This window comes from Terrapene carolina, unplaced genomic scaffold (assembly GCF_002925995.2).
Source record: "Terrapene carolina triunguis isolate 2854851 unplaced genomic scaffold, T_m_triunguis-2.0 Scaffold89, whole genome shotgun sequence".
NCBI classification, from domain to species: domain Eukaryota; kingdom Metazoa; phylum Chordata; order Testudines; family Emydidae; genus Terrapene; species Terrapene triunguis.
In genome coordinates, this window is record NW_020664440.1 from 13730401 (window position 1) to 13755939 (window position 25539).

Sequence of the window (25539 nt, forward strand, 5' to 3'; positions counted from 1 at the left end):
GCAGCTCTGGGCAGCCGTGATACTGGGTCCAGCTCCGGCCTGTCCTTCTCGGGCAATTCCTCCCTGGCACAGTGCTCCTCCTGGCTCCTGTCCTGGGGTGTCCCCGATCGGCCCTGTCCTTCCCAGGCTTCAGGCAGGTTCTCTGCTGCTTCACTTTTCCAGGGCCTGCAGGCTGCCTCTCCCTGGAGCTCCAGCGCTGCCCCCTGGAGTTTCCCTCCTTTTTTCTTACTCTCCCCCTCAGGAAAAAGATTTAAAGGGCCATGCTCTCTAAACCCCAAAGGGGTTACACGTGCAAGTCATAGGTGCTGGAACTAGGGGTGCAGGAGGTGTGCCGCACTCCCTGGCTTGAAGTGGTTTCCATCATATACAGGGTTTACAGTTTGGTTCAATGGCTCTCGCACCCCCACTATACAAATTGTTCCAGCACCACTGCTGCAAGTCTGTGTTTAGGCAAATGTAAGAAGATGCTCCTCCTCCTCCCAACCCACATATAGTTATAGTGCTTGTTCAAAACTAGAGACATTTTCTTTACTTTCTTGTAATAGCACAACCAAGGCCTACTCTAGACTAAAAGTCCACAATTTCAAGCATGGTCCAATGGATAGAGCATTAGACTGGAACTTAAGAGACCTGGGTTCTATTCCCGACTCTGCCACTGTACAACCATAGACAAGTCATCTGTCTGTGACTGTTCCCTCTCTCACTTTTGCTCCTGGAGCAGGGACCATCTCTCACTTGTATTGGAGCAGAATCTAGCACAATAGGGTCCTGATCTTGGAAGGGTGTCACTGTCATACTAATAAGAAGTCACTATCACTGCTACTATATTCTCCTTTGTGATCAGGATTTCTTGATTTCCATGCAAATGGAAAATCACCTGTTTAAAGCTGGATTGCATACTATGCAGCTGATTTGAAGGTTGTGGGGGGAAGAGAAGATCAAAAGTTGCTTTTCCACTTTTTCTTTTCTAGATCCCACACATTTTAGGGCATACTTTTGTCTAAACTATTAACAGCAGGATTAAAAATTGCCAAACCACAAGGAAGGCCAGTCACTGCTCCCCTGGGCAGCTTGCCAATGTAATCAGCGCAATATCTTTTTCCATGCCAAACCCGAGGATGTTCCACATGCCAGTGACTTAGAAGACATCCTAATAATAAATACTGAAAAACAAAAGGACAGTCCTCTGAAAGTTACTCTAACCAAATACGGAAAATCTGTGTGGGGAAGCAACAGAGAGGACCAGTTTGGGCTCCATGCCAGCTCTTCAGCACAACTCTGCTTCTATTAGCATTATGGCCAATACCCGACAGTTTGGATACAACATCAAGGCAAGTGGCTCCCACATACACAGTATTTGTTTATACAAAAAAGCCAAAGCTAGGCTACAAAAGCACTCACTTTAAAATTCTATAGAATGAGGTTGGTTTGTTTAGCCACAATCTGCTTTGTAGATTTCCGCAGCACAGCACTAAGAGGCCAGTGTGGATTTCATACAACTCTGGAATATTCCCTGCCAGCTTTTACATTTCCAGGTATACAAGTGATCCCAACCAGGATCCAGTGACTGTATTTCTTGCACCTTCAGCATCTGCACACATCATTACTTATGTACTGGAAGCTTTAGGTGTTTGGGGTTTTTTTAAACTTTATTAAAATTCAATATGGTTTAATACCCCACAATCCCTAAGCTCTGACACGGCATTACAAGACGCCTAACAGCCTTATCCAATCATATTTCTTTCCTTATATTAGTTAACAACAAAAAGCATAGACTATTCTTCACTTTCAAGAATGATGGAACAAATTGCTGTTATGCCATTTGCAACCCATCAGATTCACATCGGTCAGGAGATGGAGTTTTCAAACTATGGTTGAAAAGCCTCATAAGCTCTCCCCCTCCCTTTCATTTACAGGTCTCGTTTCTTCATACAAGAAGAAAGCATGCACTGTTTAATTTTACCTAGTGTTACCATTTCTGTAGCGCTCTGTATAAGTCCTTGCTCCTGGGCATAGCATTTTCCCCTTAAAGCACACTATGCACAGATTTTTAAGGGAAATTTAATACTTTGCTGCTCTTCTTAGTGCTATGCTGCTAAGGAGGAAAACTGCTCCACCTTAAGCAGAGAGGAACGGTTACAATCATCTATACAGCACCAGAACATTGCAGTAATATGCCTCTCTCTTGGGGGCGGGGGGAGGAGGGGTAGCAAGCCACTTGTTGAAGGGTTTTGTTTCTGCAGCAAAATCGCACATTGCTAAGTTCTGTACTGCTCATTTTTAGGGTGTCCTTGATTTTATTTTATTTTTTTTAAAGGTGCAAGTTATTTATAATCACTGACCCACCACTTGAACTTCTCCAGAGGATTGCCGCACACTTTTCAGGCATGAGATAACCCTTACAACACCTGATGGTAGGTATTGTCCTTGTTACAGGTGGGCAAACTGAGGCCCAAAAAGGTTAACTGATTTATTCACAGCAGATCTAGGAACAAAACACAAGAATTCCCATTGCCAGTCCCACTGACTAGCGCATATTCCTCTATGACCTATAATCTAGAGAAAGGCCTTTTGTCATGGGAAGGCATATTTTAAGTATGTGGGTTAATTTTTAACCATTCTCTTCAATCAGTAACTTTAGGCTCCTCTCAATCCACTTTATTTCTGATAAATGGGGCTTGAGCCAGTGAAGTGTGGGCAGGTACTGTAATATATTAGACTGTAAGCTCTTTGGGGCAGGGACCACCTTTCTGTTCTTTGTACAACGTCTTGCACAACGGTGTCCTACTCCACGACTGGGCTCCTAGGCACAGCCACAATACAAATAATAATCTTGGCCTGAGTCATTATTTAGTTCAGTCTTATGTTTATATTGATCAAAGTGCTGGGGGCAGTTGGAATTGGAGACCAAGCCACATGCATTTTTAAGGAATCACTTATTCGCAGTTTGAAGCCCAGGTCACTGGAGGTGAAAAAGTAGCACACTAACCCTCAGTACTACCTAACCCTCAAAACCTATTATTCTCCTCTTTGTCTTATTGAAATCCAAATCCCCATTGCAGATCCCAATATTCTTGTAAATGGATTAGGGTACACAGCACAGCTTAATACTATTGCCTCAAGTATTAAAGCGTCCCTCTTTGTGGTCACTAGTCAGGCTCTCTACCAGTTGCAAACCACATTACTCACTGCTTGCTGGATTTCAGTCTTCACTTGTTCGCTCAACATACCCTCAAACACAAAGGAGTCTCCAAATTTCTCTGCCTAGAAGGAGAAAAAAAAAACCATACTGAATTCAAGCAGATTGTAAGAGTCCATTGGAAGTGTTAAGAAAGCATCAAGTGGAACCATTAAGGAGATAATAGACTTAATTTAATTCTTTCTAATAGGAATTCTGAGTTTGCTTTAAAGCAAACAATATACTGAGCAGAAGTACAGTGGATGAAAGGCCAAATTACCCAGGGATATAGTTGTTCTTTAACAGTCACTGAGATAAAGTGCAGACTGACTGAATTAGTGGAACAGATGGCAGCTCAAAGAGTCCTGCAAACATTTCTACAGCTATTAATTGGAAAGGTTTTTAACTGTCCTGATTTGCTTTTAAAAAGCAATACTGCGATGTACATAATATTAATAGTAAGGAATCTATTCCATTAAACTTTCTTTACTTTGGAAGTCATACGAAAATAATTAAGTGGCATGGTTTACTCATTCTCAATGCTCACTGGCTCCATGTACTAAGGTGTTGGCACAAAACCCATAGAGGACTATTCAATTTAACCTATTTATCTTAACATTCTACAAAGCCACCTCATTTTCAGGAGGAAAAACAAAAGTGATTAGCCATTTCGCTAACTCACAATAAGTGAGGTGCACCAGCACAGCAAAAAGTATTTTAATACCTGGGTTGGTTTATTAGGAGAGTCTAAATAGGTTACTGGTAGCCAATGACTATCTTTCTACTTCATTGCTTGAGTTTATCAAAACAGGCCACCCAGCTGTGCCCACTGTAGTCAAGGTTGCAAAACTGCTTCCATTGTAACCTTGTTTCCACATTCTAACAACTTTCTGGAAGAATCAATTTTGGGACTGAAGATCCCCATACGTTCACCACTCAAAATCCAGATTGTGCAGAGTTTGGACAAAATCCTTTCAGCCATTTGACTTAGCAACAGGAAAGGGGGCGGGGGTGTAAAAAATCCCTTTTCCTCCCTCAATCCCTTTCCCATCTGAAGAATTTCCTGCCACTTTTTTCAGGGACAGGGCTCGAACTAGAGTGCCTGAAGTTTGATCTTGACAGAGGTCTTCACTGAGGACTAGTTCCTTAACTTGTTGAAAAAAAAAAAGTTAGTTTTGATTTAACAGGATTTATGAGCATCTGAAGATTGCAACTTGTGCGTAAACAGAAAGTTACAGAAAATAATCACTATTGGCCATACTGGAGCCCAAGCTAGCCTTTTGCTGGAGAAGAAAAACTAATTAAGCTAGTATTCTGTTTACCCGAGATAAATCAGTTATGCAGACAAACGTTTTTAAAGACAACAGCTCGGCTGCTTCTCAAGAGCCTATGGATTCAGTGCTGTTTACTCTATATTTTTCCAAATCCCATGTACAAAGTGGCCTTGTGCCAGGGTGTTGAGTGGAACATCTAACCATTCCATTTGAAATCATCAGCAGAGCCAGAAATAGATTTCATCCCACAAGATAATAATACAATGGGCATTGGAGTGTAAGGCACATTCCAGAAGCTGTTTGCAATGAAGATCCCGCATTCAAACTTAAGTGGATTAAGTGACTTTACTTCAATTACTGAGCCAACAGCCCAATGAGTACAAATTGGTTCCACTGTTACAAGAACAGCCCTCTGCCTGAACTTTATGCAAGAAGGGTGAAGGGATTCTCGTCATCCAAACCAGTTTACCAATAAGATTCTGCTTCCAAAAGCGGGCCTCCTCTCAGGCCTGAATAGTTACTGATAACTTGATTTTGGCTAGATGGCTTACATGTATTACAGAAAGCACATCAGGCATGTCACCACAGCTTCTGAACTAACAGAAAAGATCTGGGCCTCCAGAGTGGGTTACGGTTTCTCAGAAGAGGAATGGATACCAAGCAACAAACCTTGTATTGCCCAGATTGCTAGAAAGCAGCTGTGTTTGGCCAGCCTGCAGTTTCGCCAGCTGTCTCACCATCTGGAGTACTGTGTCTTAAACTCCTCCCTAGACACATTAAGGTGGTTTGTTAAAAGCAAGCATTTAGCAATCTCAATCAGGGCCTGTCTATACCAAGGATACATACTGGCATAGCTACACTGGTCCTAATCCATGCTGATGAGCAGCACCAGTAAAAGTAGGGTTTGTAGTGGCATGCCTTGCTAGGTTAACCCGCACCAACTCAGAACATATACATGGGGGCTTTCCCTGCTACATCAGCCTAACTACACCAAGACACAATTATAGACCGGTACTTGGTTATCACCCTCACTCAGTCTTCATTGCTTTGCCCAAACTAAAGAAAGCCTGCCTGAATTCAGATACCTAGAGCCCTGCTGGAAATAAACACACCATATTCATATCTGGTCTAATGCTACTGAAGTAGACGGAGTCACATCAGGCATGAGTTTGGGCCAAGGTCTTCAGCATGTGCTGTCTGCAGTCTATTCAGTTTAAGATTATTTTCTCAGTAAACCAACTAAATACTGTGTAAAAGACATTTGCAGGGGGGTCAACAGCCCCTTTTGTGGGGCCCCTTCCCATCTAGAAGAGGTTAAATGCAAAAAATGTTTCATCTTGCCACCAATTTCGGTATAATATATTTGTTTCCAGGGCCTGAAAATCTACAAGCAAAATGTATAATGTGGCCTCCTTTGGGAAAAGAGTTAAGCCTGAATTTCCCCGAAGGGTTCTCTGACATGCACCTAATCCCACTGTAGAAGGAACAGTAGCTTTCCTCTTACCTCTGTAACATAGCCAGTGGCATTTACAAATTTCTCAAACTCCACATTGCTGACCTCATACCAATCCATATAGAACTGGCTAACATGGACTTTTCTAGCGGGCCATTCCCCATCTTGCTGTATTTCAGGTTCATCAGTACCCATTGTGAACATTCCTGTTGGAATAAGGGCCATCTGCAATGGAAACAGATAAAAATGACTGTAGTTATTTTCAGTCCTAAATTAAATAGAGTTTGCCATTGTTTTTCCATCATAGACTGGAGGAATGAGGGTCAACACCGCCTTGAACAACACTTTCTTCATGGCTAGAAAATAGTTCAGTGATGAACAATTATAATATCTGGAAGGTTCTAGGTTTAAAAGTAAAGTAAATTGAGATTGAGATTGGAGACAATCTACCCCACTCTCACAGAGTTCCCAGGGATTTCAGACCACTGCTTAGGTCCAGACCCATCTCCAGATGGGAGAGAAGGATACCATCTGTTTCTATGCCTCCTTTTTACATGTGAAGTCTAAAGAGGCCATCAATGAAAACTGCTTCTTGCTCATTGCAAAAGGAAAAATCCTGATTTTTCAATCTGGTGCAGAGAGAAAACTTGACATGTAGATGGAGATTATGAAGCTGCAAAGTGTTTTTTTGAGGACAAAGCACAGCCTACCTGTTTGCATACTAAGTATATATGGGATTTTATTTATGAATTGATATGTACAGCATTCCATCACTGCCTCGGAGAGACAGTGCCTGCATCTCAAAATTGCATCAAAAAAGATATATGGTAAGCTTACAATCAATTAATATTTCCAACTGTGCAAGGTTGGTCTGGAGCTGTAGCATCAGGCTCAGGAAGTAAAGCCAATGCCATGAAGGAATGCCACAACTCTATCAAGTTATAATGTCGCTTTATGGCTTCAGCCTGTTATTAGGGAAGACACACCCAGGCTTCCCCCAGATGTGTGTCACTGCAAAGAGTCCACTGCTAAACCCCGGGCAGGCTCCAGTCAGTCCCTATCAACAAACTGACAAGAGATCAGATAGTTTCATCCAAGAGACTCTTCAAGCAGCATGCAGTCCTCAGCAAATGAAAAGCAGGTTGCTCCCACAGTTCTCCCACCACCACTACCCCGCCACCTGACTCTGGCAGGCTCTTGGCTCTGTTCCCCATAGGGATGAAACAAAAGAGAGTCCTTTTCCCATCCCTCTAAGAGCCACCAAACCCTTCCTTTTCCTGTTTAAATACTTGCCTTGTTGAGTTCAAGGTAGGGGCTGATTTCATGATTTCAATCAACACAAGAACCTTGATTTAAAATCAGATTTTAATCTTATTTTGCATTTGTACTTTTAAAGTTATTTTCCTAAAGAAAGATTTTATTGGTGATTGTAATAACTAAATATGACCTTTACACTAAATGTACTTTTTGCTAATCAGCAGATAAACTGTATCGATACACATTTATGCTGGTTTTATGCATTTGCAATATAATTTCAGTTTCTATTAAACAATTTCTTGAAACAAATCACAAGTAAAAATTATCTAGCAGATTAAAAAAGTGCACCAGACACCATTTTCTAATGTAATAAAGTAAAAATTAAGAATCTGAGCATAATGTCACATTTTAAAAAGAAAAATGTATTTAATTTAAATTTAAGAAATCCTCTTTAAGGTTTGTTTGTTTTTTTACTCAATTTAGATCCACCCTGTTGGAGAAGGAGTGGATTCAAGCAGTAGCCAGTTAGATCTGGATAGGTAGGTTTAAATCTGGAGTTGCCACTGAATGTTTTTCTATACACAACAGTGGTAGTGATGCCTCAGTAAGAAACCTGGGCTGGAATAGGGAGTTGCATCTCAGATTTATAACTCAATGGCAAAACTAACTGGGACAGTTGGCATCAGCCTTTGATAACAGGTCACTAAACAAAAAAAGTTATCCTACTTGTCAGTCTGTATGCAGGGTCTGGCCTTCCTCCCTCCATGATGTTCCTGCGCACATCAAGAGAGGCTCCCTTCGCTCCCTCACTGCTTCTAAGCACCATTCCCCTCCACAATTAACTCCCATGACACAAGTAGATGATTGGATTTGTTGAGGGCTGACTTGCACAGTACTCACCCTCCCACCCAGTCAGGACTACAAGCCTTGTTTTCATTACATCTGAAAGTGATCAAGAGAGACTTGGGCCCCATCCTGTGACCACTCATGCAGAACTCACATTGGATTTAACAGAAGTTCAATAGGAAAAGCAACTGCAGAACTGGACCCAAAAAACCTGAACTAGCAGAGCCAACACAACAGAATCTAGCAGGAGATATATCTTCTTGAAACAAGCAGACAGCAGTTTTGATTCCCTCATGATTGATAACTCTTTGAAGTCTAAGAGGGCAAGGGATATAGATGCCCTTTCTCAGAGACAGTTCCTGAGATCTGCATACATAAGCCACACTTCTAGAGTGGTTGAGTTAGAACTACAGTAAGATGGAGAAAAGTCCATTGGATCTTAAATATGGGGAGTTATACAGTTAAGATACAAAGAACCTTTCTCCACAATACCCATCATTATAAATTAGGCCCAATATGGACTTAAAGTACTTAACTTTCTGTTTCCCATTTTAAACGTTTATTATTTACGAAAATGAATAGACTGACGCTTCACTGCAGAATAAATACCCAACAGCAGCTGTGGCCTTTGTTAGGATATCCATCCTGCAGTATGACCTACATTACAAGGGTAATTGTTACTGTAAAATAAACACATAAAGGAAGCCATCAAGTTGTCTTTCACCTGTAATGTCCATGGATACCCTTCTCAGACAGACGCTTACCTGGGCTTCCATGTTGATGCACCATGAAGCTGAGAACATTGAGAATCGGTGGCCTTCCATTTCTGCAGAGTTCTAGTCTTGTATTGTTAGCTCACAGTGATGCTACCGGGTATAACCACTTGGACACAGCAATGGGCAATGGAGGAGTTTATGTTCCCTGTCCAATTCCTACTTCTCTATTCTTTAGTTTACTTTGTTCATTTAACAGCACTGTGTCCAGCCAGCTTCACTGTTTCCCTTCTCTAGAGTAGATTTCCACTTTTGTTTCGGTTCCTTCACAGCAACATTTAACATCTTTTACAAGACGACAGAAGTTGTTGTAAAACCACACAGTAGGCAAAGGGAACTCAAGGCCAACAGAGTACCTGAAATTACTTTTCAGCTGGCTGTTATTTTTTTTAAACTGACTAAATTTGAAGATGATCTTACAGAAAGGAGTCTAAATGCTTATGAATCATCTTCAACTCAACAGCAGTCTGGGTGTTTGCACTTGTCTCACTGCAAGTGGGTTTCCGGATAAGAAGTTACTCCTAAGTTTCCTGGGGACTTAAAGAAAGCCGCAACGAGACACGATCAGAGCTATATAACTGCCTACCTTCTAATCTCTTGCTGACTCACTGAAGCTAAAATAAGTACTCTGAGCAGGCTTGGGAGTCACAGATTTTCAGCTTGCTAGTCAGTTGTCAGTATATGAAAAACAAAGCCTTTTACTTTACAGCTCAGTGATCACATCACCCCACAATCTAAAGAATTTTGATAGATGCCCTGTTATCAATGCAGACTCTGATGTGGCCTTTAAAAGCCTTCCTTTTGAACCCAATATTTGCATATCATGCAGGCACTCGCTTATCTATACACTATGCACCACAGACTTCTATCATGTCCTCCAAGTCCAGTGCCCAACATGGGACTTTTGGAGTACACATTCTAAATGCAACAAGGAGTCCGGTGGCACCTAAAGACTAACAGATTTATTTGGACATAAGCTATCGTGAGTAAAAAAACCTCACTTCTCATAAGTGAGGTTTTTTATCCACGAAAGTTTATGCCCAAATAAATCTGTTAGTCTTTACGTTTTTGTGGATGCAGACTAACACGGCTACCCCCTGATACATTCTAATTACGACACCACCACTCATTTTATGGCTCAAGCAAGCTGCTGTTTTGGAATACAATCATCTTTTGATTGCAGGTGATAGTGTCAAAGTGACAAGTGGCCTCTTGGCACCCATTTGAGCCAAGAAGCACTGACTGACAGTGAGCGTCGAGGTGTTCAGCACTGAAGGGAAACAGGTTCCTAAAATTAGTTAATGGATTCGAGAACACTGTTCATCTAATAACGAATAAAAATCTTAGCTTCTAACTTAAAAACGAAGATTGAACTCAAGGAAGACAAGGTCGTTGCAGAGAAACTAAATGAATTCTTTGCATTCGTCTTCACTGCAAAGGGTGTGAAGGAGATTTCCACATTTGAGCCATTCTTTTTAGGTGACAAATCTGTCCCAGATTAAGATGTCAACAGAAGAGATTTGGGAACAAATTGATCAACTAAACAATAATAAGTCACCAGATAATATTCACCCAAGAGTTCTGAAGAAACTCAAATATGAAATTGGACAACTAACTGTAGCATGTAATCTATCACTTAAATCAGCCTCTGTTACAGATGACTGGAGGACAGCTAATGTAACACAGATTTCTAAAAGAGGCTCCAGAGAGGATCCTGGCAATTACAGGCCAATAAGCATAACTTCAGTATCAAGTAAATTGGTTTAAACTGCAGTAGAAAACAGAATTATCACCCACACAGATGAACACGATTTGTTGAAAGGAACATGACTTTTGTAAAGGGAAATCATGCTTCACCAATCTATTAGAATTCTGGGGGGGGGGGGAGGGGGAGGCACGTTAAACATGTGGACAAGCCTGATCTAGTGGCCTTTCAGAAAGCCTTTCACAAGGTCCCACACCAAAGGCTCTTCAGCAAAGAAAGCAGTCATGGGATAAGAGGGAAGATCCTCTCATGGATCAGTAACTGGTTAAAAGATAGGAAACAAAGGATAGGAATATATGGTCAGTTTTCACAGTGCAAAGAGAGAAAAAGCATGGTCCCCCAAGAATCTGTACTACGGGCAGTGCTGCTCAACATTTTCATAAGTAATCTGGAAAAGGGGTAAATAGTGAGGTGGCAAAAAAGTCTGCAGATGATACAAAACTATTCAAGATAGTTAAGTCCAAAGCTAACTGTGAAGAGTTACAAAGGGATCTTACCAAACTGGGTCACGGCAAGAAAGCGGCAGATGAAATTCAATGTTGATAAATACAAAGTAATGTATACTGGAAAACATAATCCCAAATATACATACAAAACGATGGGGTCCAAATTAGCCGTTACCACTCAAGAAAGATCTTGGCGTCATTGTGAATAGTTCTCTGAAAACATCTGCTCAACGTGCAGCAGCAGTCAGAAAAGCTGCCAGAATGTTAAGAACCATTAAGAAAGGATAAGAAGACAGAAAATATCATAATGCCACTATATAAGTCCATAGTAGACCTGACCTTCAATACTACGTACAGTTCTGATCACCCCATCTCAAAAAAGATGTATTAGAATTGGAAAAGGTACAGAGAAGGGCAACAAAAATGATTATGGATATGGAACAACTTTCATATGAGGAGAGATTAAAAAAACGGATTGTTCAGCTTAGAAAAGAGACGACTAAGGGAAAGGTCTACAAAATCATGAACGGTGTGGACAAAGTGAATAAGGAAGTGTTATTTATCCCTTCACATAACACAAGAACCAGGGGTCACCCAATTAAATTAATAGGCAGCAGGTTTAAAACAAACATATGGATATACTTCTTCACACAATACAGTCAACTGTGGAACTCATTGCCAGAGAATGTTGTGAAGGCCAAAAATATACCTAGGTTCAAAAAAGATGAGTTAACGGAGGATAGGCTATTAACCAAGATGGTCAGGAACACAACTCCATGCTCTGGCTGTCCCTAAACGTCTGACTGCCAGAAGCTGGGACTGGATGACAGGAGATAGATCACTTGAATAACTGCCCTATTCTGCAAAAAGAACAGGAGTACTTGTGGCACCTTAGAGATTAACAAATTTGTTAGTCTCTAAGGTGCCACAAGTACTCCTGTTCTTTTTGCGGATACAGACTAACACGGCTGCTACTCTGAAACCTGCCCTATTCTGATCATTCCCATTCAAGCATCTGGCACTGGCCACTGTCAGAAGACAGGATACATGGCTAGATGGGCCATTGGTCTGACCCAGTATGGCCATTCTTATGGCAGATAGCTAGGTCAAAAAGGTCAAGTAACGAAAATGTTAACGACCAGATCCTCAGCTAGCACAAATCAGCATAGTTCTTCTGAAATCAAGAGAGTTACACTAGTTTCCGGCAATTGAGGCTCTGGCTCTAAGTGTTCATATGAACACACATATTTCAGAATTTTGCAAAGCTACCTTATCTCATGATTATCCCTAACAGGGAGTTCCGCAAGTTGATTATAACCTACAAAGGAGTTCTCCTTCATATTTTTAGAATGTATTGCTTCTCTCTAGACTAAATAACTTGTTTAATAACGTCCTTCTTATAGGAATATATTGCTATAGCCTCCACTACTAGTCAGTTTTCATTGCATTTTTCTGGAACAACTAGGTAGCATTTAGAACAAAGCAACTACAGCTGAGTTGAGTACAGTATTCGAGTCAAAGGCACATAGCATACATACTGCCATTAACTTTTGTTCTCTTTTCTAACCTCTCAACACAGAACAACATTCTAATCTAAATTCTAGACTGCTTTTACTCACCGATACACATTTCCATTAAGCTAATCACATTACCCAGACTGTTTACACTAAACTTCCCAGCTAAGTCAAAATCAATCCGGCCTCAAATCATACATAAGCTCTTGTCATCATACCATCTGATATCAATCAAGTGAAGAACATATCCAGTGTGCTACTATAGCATGGCTCTTTTACAAACAGCAGAAGAACTTGCTATGCAAGTCTAGTTACCCAGGCCCCACCATTATTTATTGCGCATATTCTAGTCTAGGCTGTCACGTTTGGACAGCCTATCATGTATTTTGGTCTTCTGCGCCGTATATTCTACAGGATGTAGGAGCACTCATGTCTAAAATCAGCTGTTCTCGAGAAGTCAAATAAATTAATAAAGGAAATTGCTTTGAGCACTTAGCCATTTACAAGGCCCTCGTCATCCCAAACCAAAATCCTGGGAGCACTACCACCCGGTCAGAGCCAGGAGACACGTCACTCCACATCGAGAGGAAGCCCTGGATGGACCAGAACGCAGCAGCAGGCTCTGAACCACCCCCTTAGCCCTGGCCTCCCGCTCGCTGAGTTCCCCTCCGCTCCCCCCACGGGCAGCTGTAGGCCTCGCCCACCTGACTGTGCGCGGCTGGCCCCTGGCGAGTGACCGGCTCCACGGCCGGACTTGGGGCATTGGCCTCCGGGGAATACCTCCGGGCCGCCGCCGCGGCCGCCTCCCCGCCGCTCCCCCGGCCCGAGCTGCAGCCGCACGTCCCCTGGGCGGAAGAGGAGGAGCTCGCAGCCGGCCCGGGCACTGAGCACAGCGCCAAGCCCAGCACCAGAACCCAGCGGCGGCAGCTCCGGACAGCCCGCCCTGCCCTGGGCGCAGCCATGTTGGCTGGGGCACCGCGTGACGTGGGCAGTCAGGTGACCGTCCCTGGCTTTAAAGAGACAGCGCTCATTTCCGAGAGGTCTGTGGGGGTCTGTTCCCCGCTGTAGCAGCGCTACCAGGGCCGCAGCTTCCAGCGCTGCTGCCGCCGCCGCCGCCCAGCGCGATTCAATGCGGGGTCGTAGGGCTTAGACCTGCCAGGCGGCCATCAGGCCTTAGGGGTTCTACCCCCCTCTGCCACTGCCTTGTCTTATCCTCTGAGGCGCCCCACGACTCCTAAGAGCCTCAACTTCCCCGTCTGTAAAATGGGACTAATGCTACCTCTCTGCCTCAGAGATGTGGCAAAGCTAAATCAGCTAGTGCCTGCAAAATGTTTTAAGACCCTCCAGCAAAAGTGCTATAATATATTATTCAAAGTCCCGAGCCTTGGTTGTATATTGAATTTACCCAGATTAATGATGATAATAATTGTCTAGACCCAGATGATGATCCCAATGAAATCAACAGCAAAACTCCCAGGGACCTTGGTGGAACTAGGAATTGGTCTATGGTGCAAGAGAGGTAAGCTCTTCAACATAGCTGTCTTCACTTCCTGCATTTCTGAAAGGCATGTGGCATTTTTTGGAAGGGAGCAGAGGGAACACCGGTCACTAGAGAATGTGAACATATATTGCTACCAAGAGCATCCTCACTGAGGGGTATTGCAACCTTGGAGCCTCTGTCTGGAGATAGCTTCTTACTGGAGTTTCTGCAGTGTGAAGTTTTCTATATTCTTAAAATAGCTTTTAATGCTGAAATAAACAAGACCAAAATAAAGCAATTTGGCCTGCATTTAAGTAGAGATCATATCCTGTGCACTGCTCTTAGAACATATTACTTAACTGTACATATTGTTTAGATTTATTAAAAATGGCTGTCTTCTACCTACGATAGCTATTATTCTTAATGAAATATACACAAAATTACATCAGAAGGGTCTATATTGACAAAAATAATTTCCCAACCACCCATAAATAAAATCCTCTTCTCAACTCATTCAATTCCCATACATCTTGTCTCCTCAGAGAAACCATGAGAAAAGCCAGAGATTGGATGATTACCGGTACACATTTGACTATCTTTGTACCAAAGGGCGGGGGAGGAGGTCCAAATTGTTCTGGTGCTGGACTAATCATGCTGAAGAAGTGAGGATTCAGGGTAGTCATGAGATTTGGCCCATTTGTCAACTCTTTTAAAACAGTTGCTAGTAACTGCTGTCAAAACATATGACAAGATATCTCCCTGGAGAAGTCAGTTTGCCTCTGTGTCTCCATTTCTCATTGGTAAAGATAATGATACTTCTCCTTTGTAAAGTCCTTTCAGACTGATGGATGAAAAGCACTATAGAAGTGCTAAGTACTATCATTATATGTCTTACATTGGGGAATTGCATTCTCTGCCAATGTGAATGTTCTGGGCATGCGTGTGGGGCCAGGCATATCAATTACATTCACTATCTTTTCTTTTTCTTTTCTTAACAAATCACCTGTAAGAAATCACAAGCATAAGGATGAGTATCTGTCTACCATGATATTATTATCTGCGACTTATCCAAGATGCAGATAAAATTCCACATGGGAGAGGTATGGTCTGATTCTCCTCCTACCCAAAATCAATGGCAAAACTCACATTGATTTCAATGGGAGAAAGTAGGGCCACTCTGACCCGAAAAAAAGCAGCATTTTTAACCAAAATGTCATTTTTAACAAGTACTGTTCAACACAGTGGGCTGGGCTTTACTACAAGCCCTGTGATGCGGAAACATGTTAATGTGTCATCTCAGGAGCAGTGCAGGGATAGAATCATGTATCCGAGAGGCAGTTTCCTCCCTCATCACTCTGGGGAGAGGAGGTAATTTGTTGCTTCTATAAAAATGAAAATTACTACCCCTGTGCTGGCTGGTGCTTTGAGATCAGACCCAAGGCTTAACCCACTCTCTGCCCTCCTGCTAGGGAGCTGGGGGAGCAGCAGGTGTCCAGTACCGGTTTACTCCTATGTACAGGAACCCAGGGTCCTGTTACACACAGGGGCAAAAGAGGTGGGTTCTTACCATCCCTTATACGCATATATGGGCAAGTCAGACTCTAACCCAGTAAAACCATAATCAGCTGTCGCAGTGCATCCAGTACTTCCATTGACACCAATGAGAGGTGTTCTGGGGTCTGTTAGGAATGCAGGATCATGTCATTTATAGCGACATCATGTTCACTAGATCTACTGTATTTAGTCATGTCTACTGCCTTTATTGACCAGAATGCAGTTTTACTGCATCACAGACTAACTCAGCTGTTGGGGAGCAAGTGACATTCTATTCTGGTGTGCACTAACAGAAAATTGTTAACTAAATTTCAGTTCCAGGTCTATATTGCACCCACTTATGCGATCACATGGATGCATTACATAGGTGCCATTGAGGATAACATTTGGCCTGCAGAATCTTTATTTACTGATGAGGCTATACAAACCAGAAAGAACAGAGCTGACTTTTCAGATCCTAGGGTAAGTTTGTAGGGCTCTTAGTTAGGGGAAAATCCATCTTTATAGCTGTGCAAAGTTAATAAGGTTTGATGAAGAAAAATAAACAAGAAACTCTGATTATTATTTTTTAGAGCAGTGCTCCTCATTAAGGAAGCACTCATTGATATATTTTTGGTTTGAAGGGATGAGAATTCACTAGGAGAATGCATAGTTATCCTTTCGATATTGGGTAATGAGTTCTACCCTCACAAAAAAAAAACTCACCAAAATTCAGAGACCTTTTATCTATTTCTTGACTTGTGCATAAGCGTCAGAGCTCTGTACCTTGACTTCTAGATGTTCAGTTCAGTAGCAATAATTATGACCGGTACAGACTTGTGTTTTTTATGAAGAATCCATATACTGATAAAATAGCAAACGGTGTATTGTCATATTGTCATAATCAGACCACTGGCTCATCAACATTGGTGTCCTTTCTCCAGTAGTGGGCAAATACTGGATGCTTTAGAGGAAGGTGAAAACAAACAACAGGCAAATGGGCAACAGCTATGAAATGCTCCTTGCCTTTTGTCTAATGCTGTACCTGGGGTGGGGAGGGCAAAGAAGGGGAAGTGCTTTCTTGAGTTTAATGCCAGTGAAAGTGTTGCAGCAGCCAACATACTGTGTAATATAACTTTGAGATGCCCCTGTCACTAACAGTTAAGCGTAACAGTTTAAGCACAGCCTGTTAAATCCTTTACTCTTTCCAGGCTCTGTTAAATCCTTGCATTTGTTTCATATTTATTTTTCTCACATTTGATTTTCTTGTGGTTTATTTGGCTGATCTAACATTATTAGACTATGGTTGTTTTTGTGCCGTCATTCCATTCTTATTACATACTTTCCCTCTGCGAACCTCTAGCTAAAGCTCTGCAGAGCCTTGGGCTTAACTCTATTTTCTGTGCCTTAATCCTTTTTCCCACAACAGTGCATTTTAATATCACAGATTTTTGAAATTCTTGGCTACCGTGATGGGAGTTCAAATGGGACGTGACAGCCAATAGAAACCTCCATGCTAGAAAGCCCCAAACCAAGTTCTAGTCGAAGCATCCCTCTGAAACAGAGACCGGAGCATGTATTTTCAGGGTGACTTGCTTAAATTCGATTCGCCTTTTTCTTGCCTTGGCAGGGAGAGAGTCTTTGGACCGCACGCTCGAGGGGGCAGCTCAGCCAATGGCAGCTCGGGAAAGCGCTCTGGACTCCACCGTGCATTTACAAGAGATTCCTTTGATCTGACACAGAGGAACGTTGTCCCCTGGCACAGTCTCTAGAAGCGGCGCCGCGCCGGAGCTTGCTGGGAGTTGTAGTGCGGCTTTTCCGCCTCTGTCCCTGGCACTGGGTGGCGCCCTGAGCCCGCCTGGGACTACGTTACCCAGGTAGCCGCTCGGGCGTATTTAAGCCGCCGCGGAGCGACTCTAAAGTGCAGTAACCATGTGGATGTGCTGCTGAGCTAGCTGCGGGCTGAGATTAACCCTCGTCCGCCTCCATCCCTAACGGAGCGCAGCGGGGCTGCCTCGGGACCATGGGATTACAAAGCGACTGCTAACCCTCTCCTTGCTGCAGCAGCCGGGCAGCCGGAGCCCCTTGTGCAACCAGGTAAACCCGGGGCAGGGCGCAGGGGAGTGACCTAGACCAGGGGCAGCTGAACTTTCTCGTGGGAGACCCATGAAGGGCTGTAGCTTTGTAGTCCCCCCCCCCCCCCCCCCCCCCTTCCCTCCATGCCAGGCTCCAATACCGCCCTGTGTTACATGTCCTCTGATCAGCCTGGGGGCTGGGATGGAAGTAGTAACCGATCAGAGAGCAACCCCCCCCCCCCTCTCTCCTCCCCCGCCAAGTTTGGGACTGTGCAGCAGCAGGAAATAGTTTTGGGGGTGGGGAAAGCAATCCATCAGTCTACCTTGGAGACGATGGGTTTAAATGAACAAGAGGCCAACTTCATGTCTTGTGTTGCATGAAAAGGGGCGGGGGTTGGGGAAGTGTGTGTGTGTGTGTGTGTGTATATATATAGGGAGAGAGAGAGATACATGGAGAACTATTAAAAGGAAGCTTTAGAAGGGTGGTGGTAATAGGGAATAGTTGTAAACCAGCGTAGTCAGGTGTCTGGACTATAGCGTGGTGCTTTGTAAACTGCTGCTTAATGGAATGGCTAGTAGATCTGAATACATTCACATTACCTTTTTGGGGTGGCTACAGGTCCTTATGCAAGTTGGCATTGGGTAGCAAACTTCTTAACTAGTCTTGCAGAAAATATGTGTTTAAGAGGTTAAGTGATTAGTCTGATTGCTTTTGAAAATCAGATTGAGCAGCTGCAGGCTGAAAATTGCCTTCTGTTCACGTGTAGCAGCATGTGGAAATGTGTTTATCTTCCTGAAACTAACTTCTTCAATTTTTAGCAAGTTAACCCATCTGTCACAGAGGTTAAGAGTTCTGGTCATGATATCCGCTCTTTGCTTCCCAGCTTGGGAGTGCTGCAGGGCCGATCATTCAACCTGACCTGACAGGTGGGCATGGGGACTTGGCAACATGGGCAGGTAACACTGGTCCCAAAAAGCACACCCAATCCCATCACTGAGGAGAAGGGAGCGCATTGCTCCCAAGAGGTAACCCTTTCCCTTGGTTTAGAGGTACATGGATAATGGAGACTTGCTGTATCCAGTCCTTTTAGGCTGGAGAAAAGATTGCAGGAGTTGAGGGCCACGGTGCCTGAGAATCCTTAAAGCATCACCCCATAAAAACCAAACCAAAAAAAAGCACTTAAATACATACAGTATAATAGCAACTTACCTGGAATGCAGGGCAGCTGTATTGAATGCAGTGTTGAAAGGAAGCATCTGTTATTTACTATTTACCATTTATATAAAACCCACTGGTTTACCTCTCAGGTGTGTTGTATTATTACTAGCTGCATTTCATAGATGTAGAAACTGAGGCACAGAAGTGAAGTGACTTGCACAGGGCTGAAGAGGGAGTCAGTGGCAGAGACAGGCTTGGAACTCCAGAGTTCCTGCTTCCCAGCCCCCTGATTAGCCCATACAATTGCAGTGTCTGAATACCAGAAAACCATTTTATGTGATTAAACAATTGCTACTTTAAAGTTGTATTGAAATATTTGTTCTGAATAACACAGTTTAGTTTAAAATGTGCAAGCTATGTCTGGTTGTTGGGGTTTATTCCTTCTAAAACCTGGAAGTTATTAGACAACAGTAACTTGTTGTTCTAGATGTCACTCAAATATGAGTGACACTTGGGCCTCTACAATGATGGTTTAAGGAGTGTGTGCGTGTTAGTTAAACTTTTCCTAGCCATTTAAAAAAAAAAATACTTGAGACATAATTATAGGGATGTTTGTATTATGTAAATACATGTGAATGCTGTTGCAGACTTGGCTATAGATTTTATTCTTAAATGGTCAAAATCTGGGCAATTGTGGGTGGATATTTCTGAGGGTTTGGTAACTAGTCTAACAGTCTAAATATTTAGCTGTTTCCTGGACTACAATAACTGGACTATATTAAAAAAAAATAAAAAATGAAATGCTTTACAGCTCTGTGCTGTTTGCATCCTGTTGATAAAAGCCTAATTATTGCTAGTTGCTTTGTACATTTTTTAAATATGGTTGTTTGTTGTTTTTAAGTCTGTCTTATAGTTCATTTATTTGAATGTGTAAATATGTTATAGCTGGCATAATGCAATAGCTTGTGGTTTAACAGGAGGAAGTAAGGGGCCTTTCCTATAAAATATTATGTATGTAACAGTCCTCTTAGTGCAACAATTATGGTTCAGCGGGCAGACTCTTCCCTCTGATACATGCACAAACCCGTATGTGCTCTTATTGATCTCTGTGGGATTTGTCTTCATATATTTGGGGATAGAATCTGGCTACAAGTGGGAATAATGTTGAAAACAAAACTGTTCCAGTTGTTGCATCTGATGTGTCTTTTGTCACACCGTCCAACAGCCTGGATTTGTGCAGTCAACATCGAGTGGAATGTACTACAATATGTGTAGTAACAAATCCGAAGAGGAGGAACTTCTAATACAAGCCCAACCACAACAAACCTTTTGCGCCCTAAATTCAGGCATTGCTTGGCTTCAGTAGTTTGGCATAGCAAGATGTTAAATGTTGGTATTCCATCATGATCTCTTAAACCTCTGCTCAGAGCATATTGAACAAACTTCTATACTCCCTCCCCCACACCGATTGTTTTTGCTTAGGCAGCCGCATGAATGTGCACGTCACAGACAACTAAATGGCATAACTCTTTCCCCAAAGAGCCTACAGTCTAAATGCCCAATCTTGCATACTTGTGTGAATAAAGGCTACAAGATTGGGCTCTTAAGGTTTAACCTCTGAGAATTACGGAAATGGTTCTCTTGGATAAGTTATAGAGGCCTTGTCCATTGTTTAAGGCCCCACTTTGCTCTAAACTAATTTTGAGACACAGAAAATCTTCCAGGTTCTAAGTAAATTGTCTAAAATGTCACCATTATTACAAGTATAAATTCTTTTGCTTCTGTTAATCTAACGGATAATGTGTTGAGCTGTTGTGCTCATAGTGCACAGCTGGTGACCTAACACTAACCTGACTGCTACTGACAATTGGTGCTACTGCTCCCATTGAAAGGTTTGGCATGACAAGGCACTCTGTAAATTGCACTTGTTGTCAAAGAAAATATCAACATTAAAGTTCAGCTCAATAGAAAACTGGGCTTGGAAGGGGGTTTGTGTATGTGGAAATCCATGCATGTGAAATAGAAAAGTGGGGAGATTATGATTGAGAAAACTACTCTAGTGTTGTTCAGAACAAGATATTAAAGGATGACTATCAACTTGGTTACATTAAAAATCTGACCTATTTCTAATAGGTTCTCTCTTGGGTGAATAATCCAGTTTGAAAAATATTGTTTTTTCTTTAAATCCACCGTTCTTTCATTGAGATTAAAAACTGTTTGTTTTTTGCTGGCTGTGCAGCAGTAGTCAATAACTATTGAAACACGGTGCTATCTTGACCCCTTTGATGCTGATGAAGTAAATAGTAAGATTGGCTTCTGTTTGCCTTGGAAACGTGAGAGGAGACAAAGTGTGGGAAATGGTATCTTTTTTAAAAATACCAGCAATGGAGGGTGAAAGAGAGCTCTAAAATAATGAACCCCTTGTCAGTGGGTATCTTAAGTAACTAAGGCTGGAGACCTGCTTCTGGTTGGCAAGGTCATGCTGTCCTTGGGCAAACTCAATTCAATGGCAAGAGTGCATTGAGACTAGTAAGTGGAGTGTCGTGACTTGCAATTATGGCCTGTGGCATAAACATGGTGGAATCTGCCAGTCTTAGCTATAGCACTTGGGATCAAGATCCTTTCAGATCCCATGAGCAAAGTAGGGTATTGCAAAGAACATATAGAGTCGAAAAGAGCATAGGAAGTGATGTTGGCAGTGAATTCATCACTTCACCTTGTGATTCCTCAGAAATACCATAGTATTCTAGGGCAGTGGTTCTCAACCAGGGGCCCGGGAGCAGACTTCAGGGGGTCCGCCAAGCAGGGCCAGCATTAGACTCGCTGGGGCCCAGAATGGAAAGCTGAAACCCCACTGCATGGGTCTGAAGCCCGGTGCCCTGAACCCTGTCAAAGCCTGAGCAATGTAGCTTTGTGGCGGCCCCCTGAGGTATGGGCCCCAGACAATTGCCCTGTTTGTTACCCCTAATGCTGGCCCTGGCTTTTATATGCAGAAAAAAACAGTTGTTGTGGCACACATGGACCATGGAGTTTTTATAGCATGTTGAGGGGGGCCTCAGAAAGAAAAAGATTGAGAACCTATGTTCTAGGGTGATCACCACAGACCCTGAAGTAGCTCTATTGTATGATTCCCAACAGAATGGGAATGTGGGCGGAATACCTGTGGAAGTGCCTGCCATGTATAGTCACTTCTTGTAAGTGGAGGTGTGCTAGCCCAATTCCAACCTGGGTGATCTACCTGCTTATTATTATTTATTATTATTTCCTATTTGTATTACAATAGAATCTAGAGGCCCCAACTGAGATTTGGGCACAATTGTTCTAGGCACCGTACAAACACATCATATGAAACAATCCCTGTCTTGAAGAGCTGACAAACCAGACTCGGAAGGGAAATGGAGGCACAGATAAGTAAAGCGACTTGCCAAATGTCATAAAATCCAGAAGTCAGGGCAATTGACTAGGATTCGATCTGCTAGATCATGTTGCCTCTCACATATCTAAAGTGTCTCCCACAGCAGCTTGTTGAACACAACATTCTTCCTTTCCTGCCTAAAATTAGCATGCGGTGTTGTGTACTGGTATACTGGCTTCAGTCTCACCTCAGAGAGTGACATGAGCTTCATAGGTATAATTGATGTACTGATTTGCAAAGCACCCTGGGATCGTGTAGCATGAAAGGTGTCCTATAAATGTAAATATTGGTTCGGCTACATTTTAAGGGCAGGAGGTATCTTGAGATCCCATGGGAAGCAGAGCGATGCTAATGCTTCTACTGTATCAGCTACTCCGGCTGTTTGTTATTAAAGGCTATGTGGGTGAGAGGGAGGAAAGGCAGTTTCACCAGATGAACTTATGGAAAGCAGAGGGGCCTACAACTACGTAACATTCCAACAGCACCATCATTTTTGAAAGTTCAATGTCCCCATCATTTTTATATGGGCACAATGTTAATTCTCAACACTTTTGCAAGGAAGATCTTATGAAACCTGATTAGAGTCCCTATTGTACATGGGTATTAAAGACCATTCTTTAGAGAAGGTTGGCTGGTGTTTGTTGTTGCTGAAATGAGCTGTCAAACTCATTAGCTTTGATTATTCTTTTTGGCTGAAGCTTTTTCTGTACTCTTGTGTTGGGTCACTTATAATGTGTGGCTGAGGAGATGAAAGCTGAGTCTATGACCAATGCCTAGAGCCGACTTAGGTGGTAGCGTACATTGTAGTGTATGCTAGCTGGGTACTAACTGAATTGGGAATTGGTAGCTGGAGGATTGGGAAGATCAGTGGACCTTACCTCTAGGTTGCTAGGTCAAATCCTGTCTAGGAGAGCAGTAGCCCCCGGTGGATCTTCGGTGATATTAGTCTAGTTCCCAGTGGACAGGTGGGGACACTACAAACCACCAGCACAACTGGCACTTAGTTTGCAGTCTCAGCAGAGGATGAGGATTGACTGGGCATAGAGATAGAACTCCCTTCTCAACTTTACCGGTGGCTGCCTCTGTTTCAGGGATGTCGCATCTTGTCAGAGCATCATGGGGGAGGTGTGATGCACCTGTTCTGTAGCTTCAGCTGCCTCGGCTGCCCAGCTAGTGTCTTTCAAGAGACAAATTCATATGGGAAAAATGAAGCTAATATAAGCAAATACAGGAGCTGCAATTAGAGCTGAGATGAAGCTGCAAAATTCATCTCTGGATTCTGAACACGTCGGTATTTCAGAATTTTCAGATCTGTGGTTTTTGGTTTGAGCCCATCGAAAGTTACAATCAAACTAATTTCCCTTCAGTGGACAAATGCTTTGCAAATAAGATGTCACTGCAAATCTAGGCAATGTTTCTCTTGTGCAAGACGCAAATGCATCAGAAACTGTGCTTTGAAAGAATGCTGTTCTAGTTATCTTGTTTGCAGCTCACAGCAGTTGTGGTTTATAGACCAGGATGCAGCTACATTAATATGTAGAATGTTGTAGAAAATTCTTATACCTCATGGACCATCTTATGGAACAGAACATCAAAGAATAGTAAACTGCTCTGAGAAGAGAGAGAGGGCCAAAATGAAGACACTGTCTGAGTTAAGGAGTTACATGATTCTACTGCTTTTGAAATGAACTAAGTACTAGAGTGAGAACTTAAACGGTTCCTTTTCTCTTCTTCATCCAGCCTTGTGCAAGATGTCTGGAGCCAGAACAAAGTAATTTTTGTGTGTGAGCATCTAGAGGAATACAGATGACCACAGCATACCAAGAAATAGCCACTGTCTTTTTTTTTTTTTTCGTGTCTGAGATTTCTTTTACTGCGGTTTAATAGAAGTATTAGTAAAATGCTGGTGCTGTAGATTTTAGATCCTGCACTATTGCATCTACAACTTGATAAAACTCTAATTTCAGCAGAGATGCGATGATGAACCTGCCATTGGGTTTGTATAAGTATGCCCTTCACAGTTCTGTTGCAGTCAAAGGTGCATACCTCTGGTTGCAGGCGTGAGGCTAGTGATAGTAATAGGCTAGTGATTCTTGGCTTAAAGAGATGCCTGAACTTATCTTATTTAAATAACTTGACGGTGCTTGGTCACTGTTCAGACGGCAAAGGTTAAGCAGATTCTGCTGCTAATGCTCTTTACGAGCTAAGTTGGTGCGGTATCTGGAAGAACCTTTGCTTAGAAGAAGAGCTCGGGCTTGCATTCTATAAAACAACAACTTGGAGTACAGTGGGAATCCAGCATGTACAAGTCAAAACAGGAACCGGAGCCTTCATCTGTAAATGAGTGCAACTGGTATTGCTATTTTTATATTCTCAATTCTTTAAGTAGGTTCACTGGCTACCAGTGGTGCTCTGCAGAGCATGTGGTAGTCATGTGGAGCTAGCGGCTCCTCCTCTACAGCTCTTTCTAACAGGTATCCAGGCTCTTCATTGCAGAACCTGGATGCCTGCAGGAGCATCTATAAAAGAGAAGCAGTAAGTTTCACCTCCCCTAGTGGCTGCTGCAGCTAGAGAAGACAGAGAAGACTACAAAGCCTTCAGCAGGAAGAGAGCTGCTAGTGGAAGGAAAGAGTCAAGTGCATTGCCAGTGGGGACCCAAAGCTGCAAGGAGCTGTCCAGCTGGACCAGATCCCAGAGCTAGACCCAAGAGCTGCCAGAAGGACCGGAGCTTCCACAATGAGGTGCATTTGAAGGAAAAGGAAGCAGTGGGGAGCAGGGCACGGAGGAGTAGGAGATGAGAATGATGGAAGTATTGGGCAAGTAGGGCGAGATGGGTTGAAGCAAGGGGCATAAGGGATTGTCGGATTTGTTATGGGGAAAGGAACATGTTCTGGATGTTAGAGGTTGTGTACATTCAGCAGGTATCGTATTTGCCACAGAACTTAGGTCATGTGAGGTAACAATGAGCTCAGGATTTTGGGGATGGGGGAAAGTCAAGAGGAGAGACTACTGGTGAAGGTTTAGATGTGTAGAGAGGGTGAGATTAGAAACTGCCCTACTTTTTGCTCCCCTCCCCAGCTTTCTTCTTTGGCCAAGCTCCAGTAGACCATATACAGCGGGTTTTTTGTTACCTGCCACGTTGGCCTCCTCTGGTTCCCTTGGCATAGTCCAACTCTCTCCTTTTAATATATTAAAATACTCTGGATAACATTGTGTGCTCTTGAGGCATCTAAGCTGCTTTCTCCCTTCTGTGTTAGAGCCAGTAGGTATCGACTTTATTAAGCACTTCTTACTCTTAATAGAATTAAAGGGACACTGTCAGGACATACTTGGTCTGAAACTTTAAAAATGGATTTTTAGCCTGATAGGTG

The 25539-nt window shown here is 42.8% G+C and overlaps 2 protein-coding genes across 3 annotated transcripts in view; one reads left to right on the top strand and one right to left on the bottom strand.

The window, feature by feature from the left end:
* SUMF1 (sulfatase modifying factor 1) overlaps positions 1-13469 on the bottom strand; it is a 68829-nt gene extending 55360 nt beyond the window's left edge. Inside the window, exons 1-3 of the mRNA XM_024196270.1 lie at positions 13211-13469; positions 5957-6130; positions 3190-3264 (exon numbers count right to left, since the gene is read on the bottom strand). Coding sequence (XP_024052038.1) covers positions 3190-3264; positions 5957-6130; positions 13211-13468 — 507 coding nt within the window. The 5' untranslated portion in view covers position 13469. The remainder of the gene's footprint in view (positions 1-3189; positions 3265-5956; positions 6131-13210) is intronic.
* A 4013-nt stretch (positions 13470-17482) lies between these two features.
* The window catches only part of ITPR1 (inositol 1,4,5-trisphosphate receptor type 1), a 244452-nt gene continuing 236395 nt past the window's right edge, over positions 17483-25539 (top strand). For both annotated transcript variants that reach the window (XM_024196743.2, XM_024196818.2), the window contains exon 1: positions 17483-17616. The gene's annotated coding sequence lies outside the window, so the exon portion shown is untranslated. The remainder of the gene's footprint in view (positions 17617-25539) is intronic.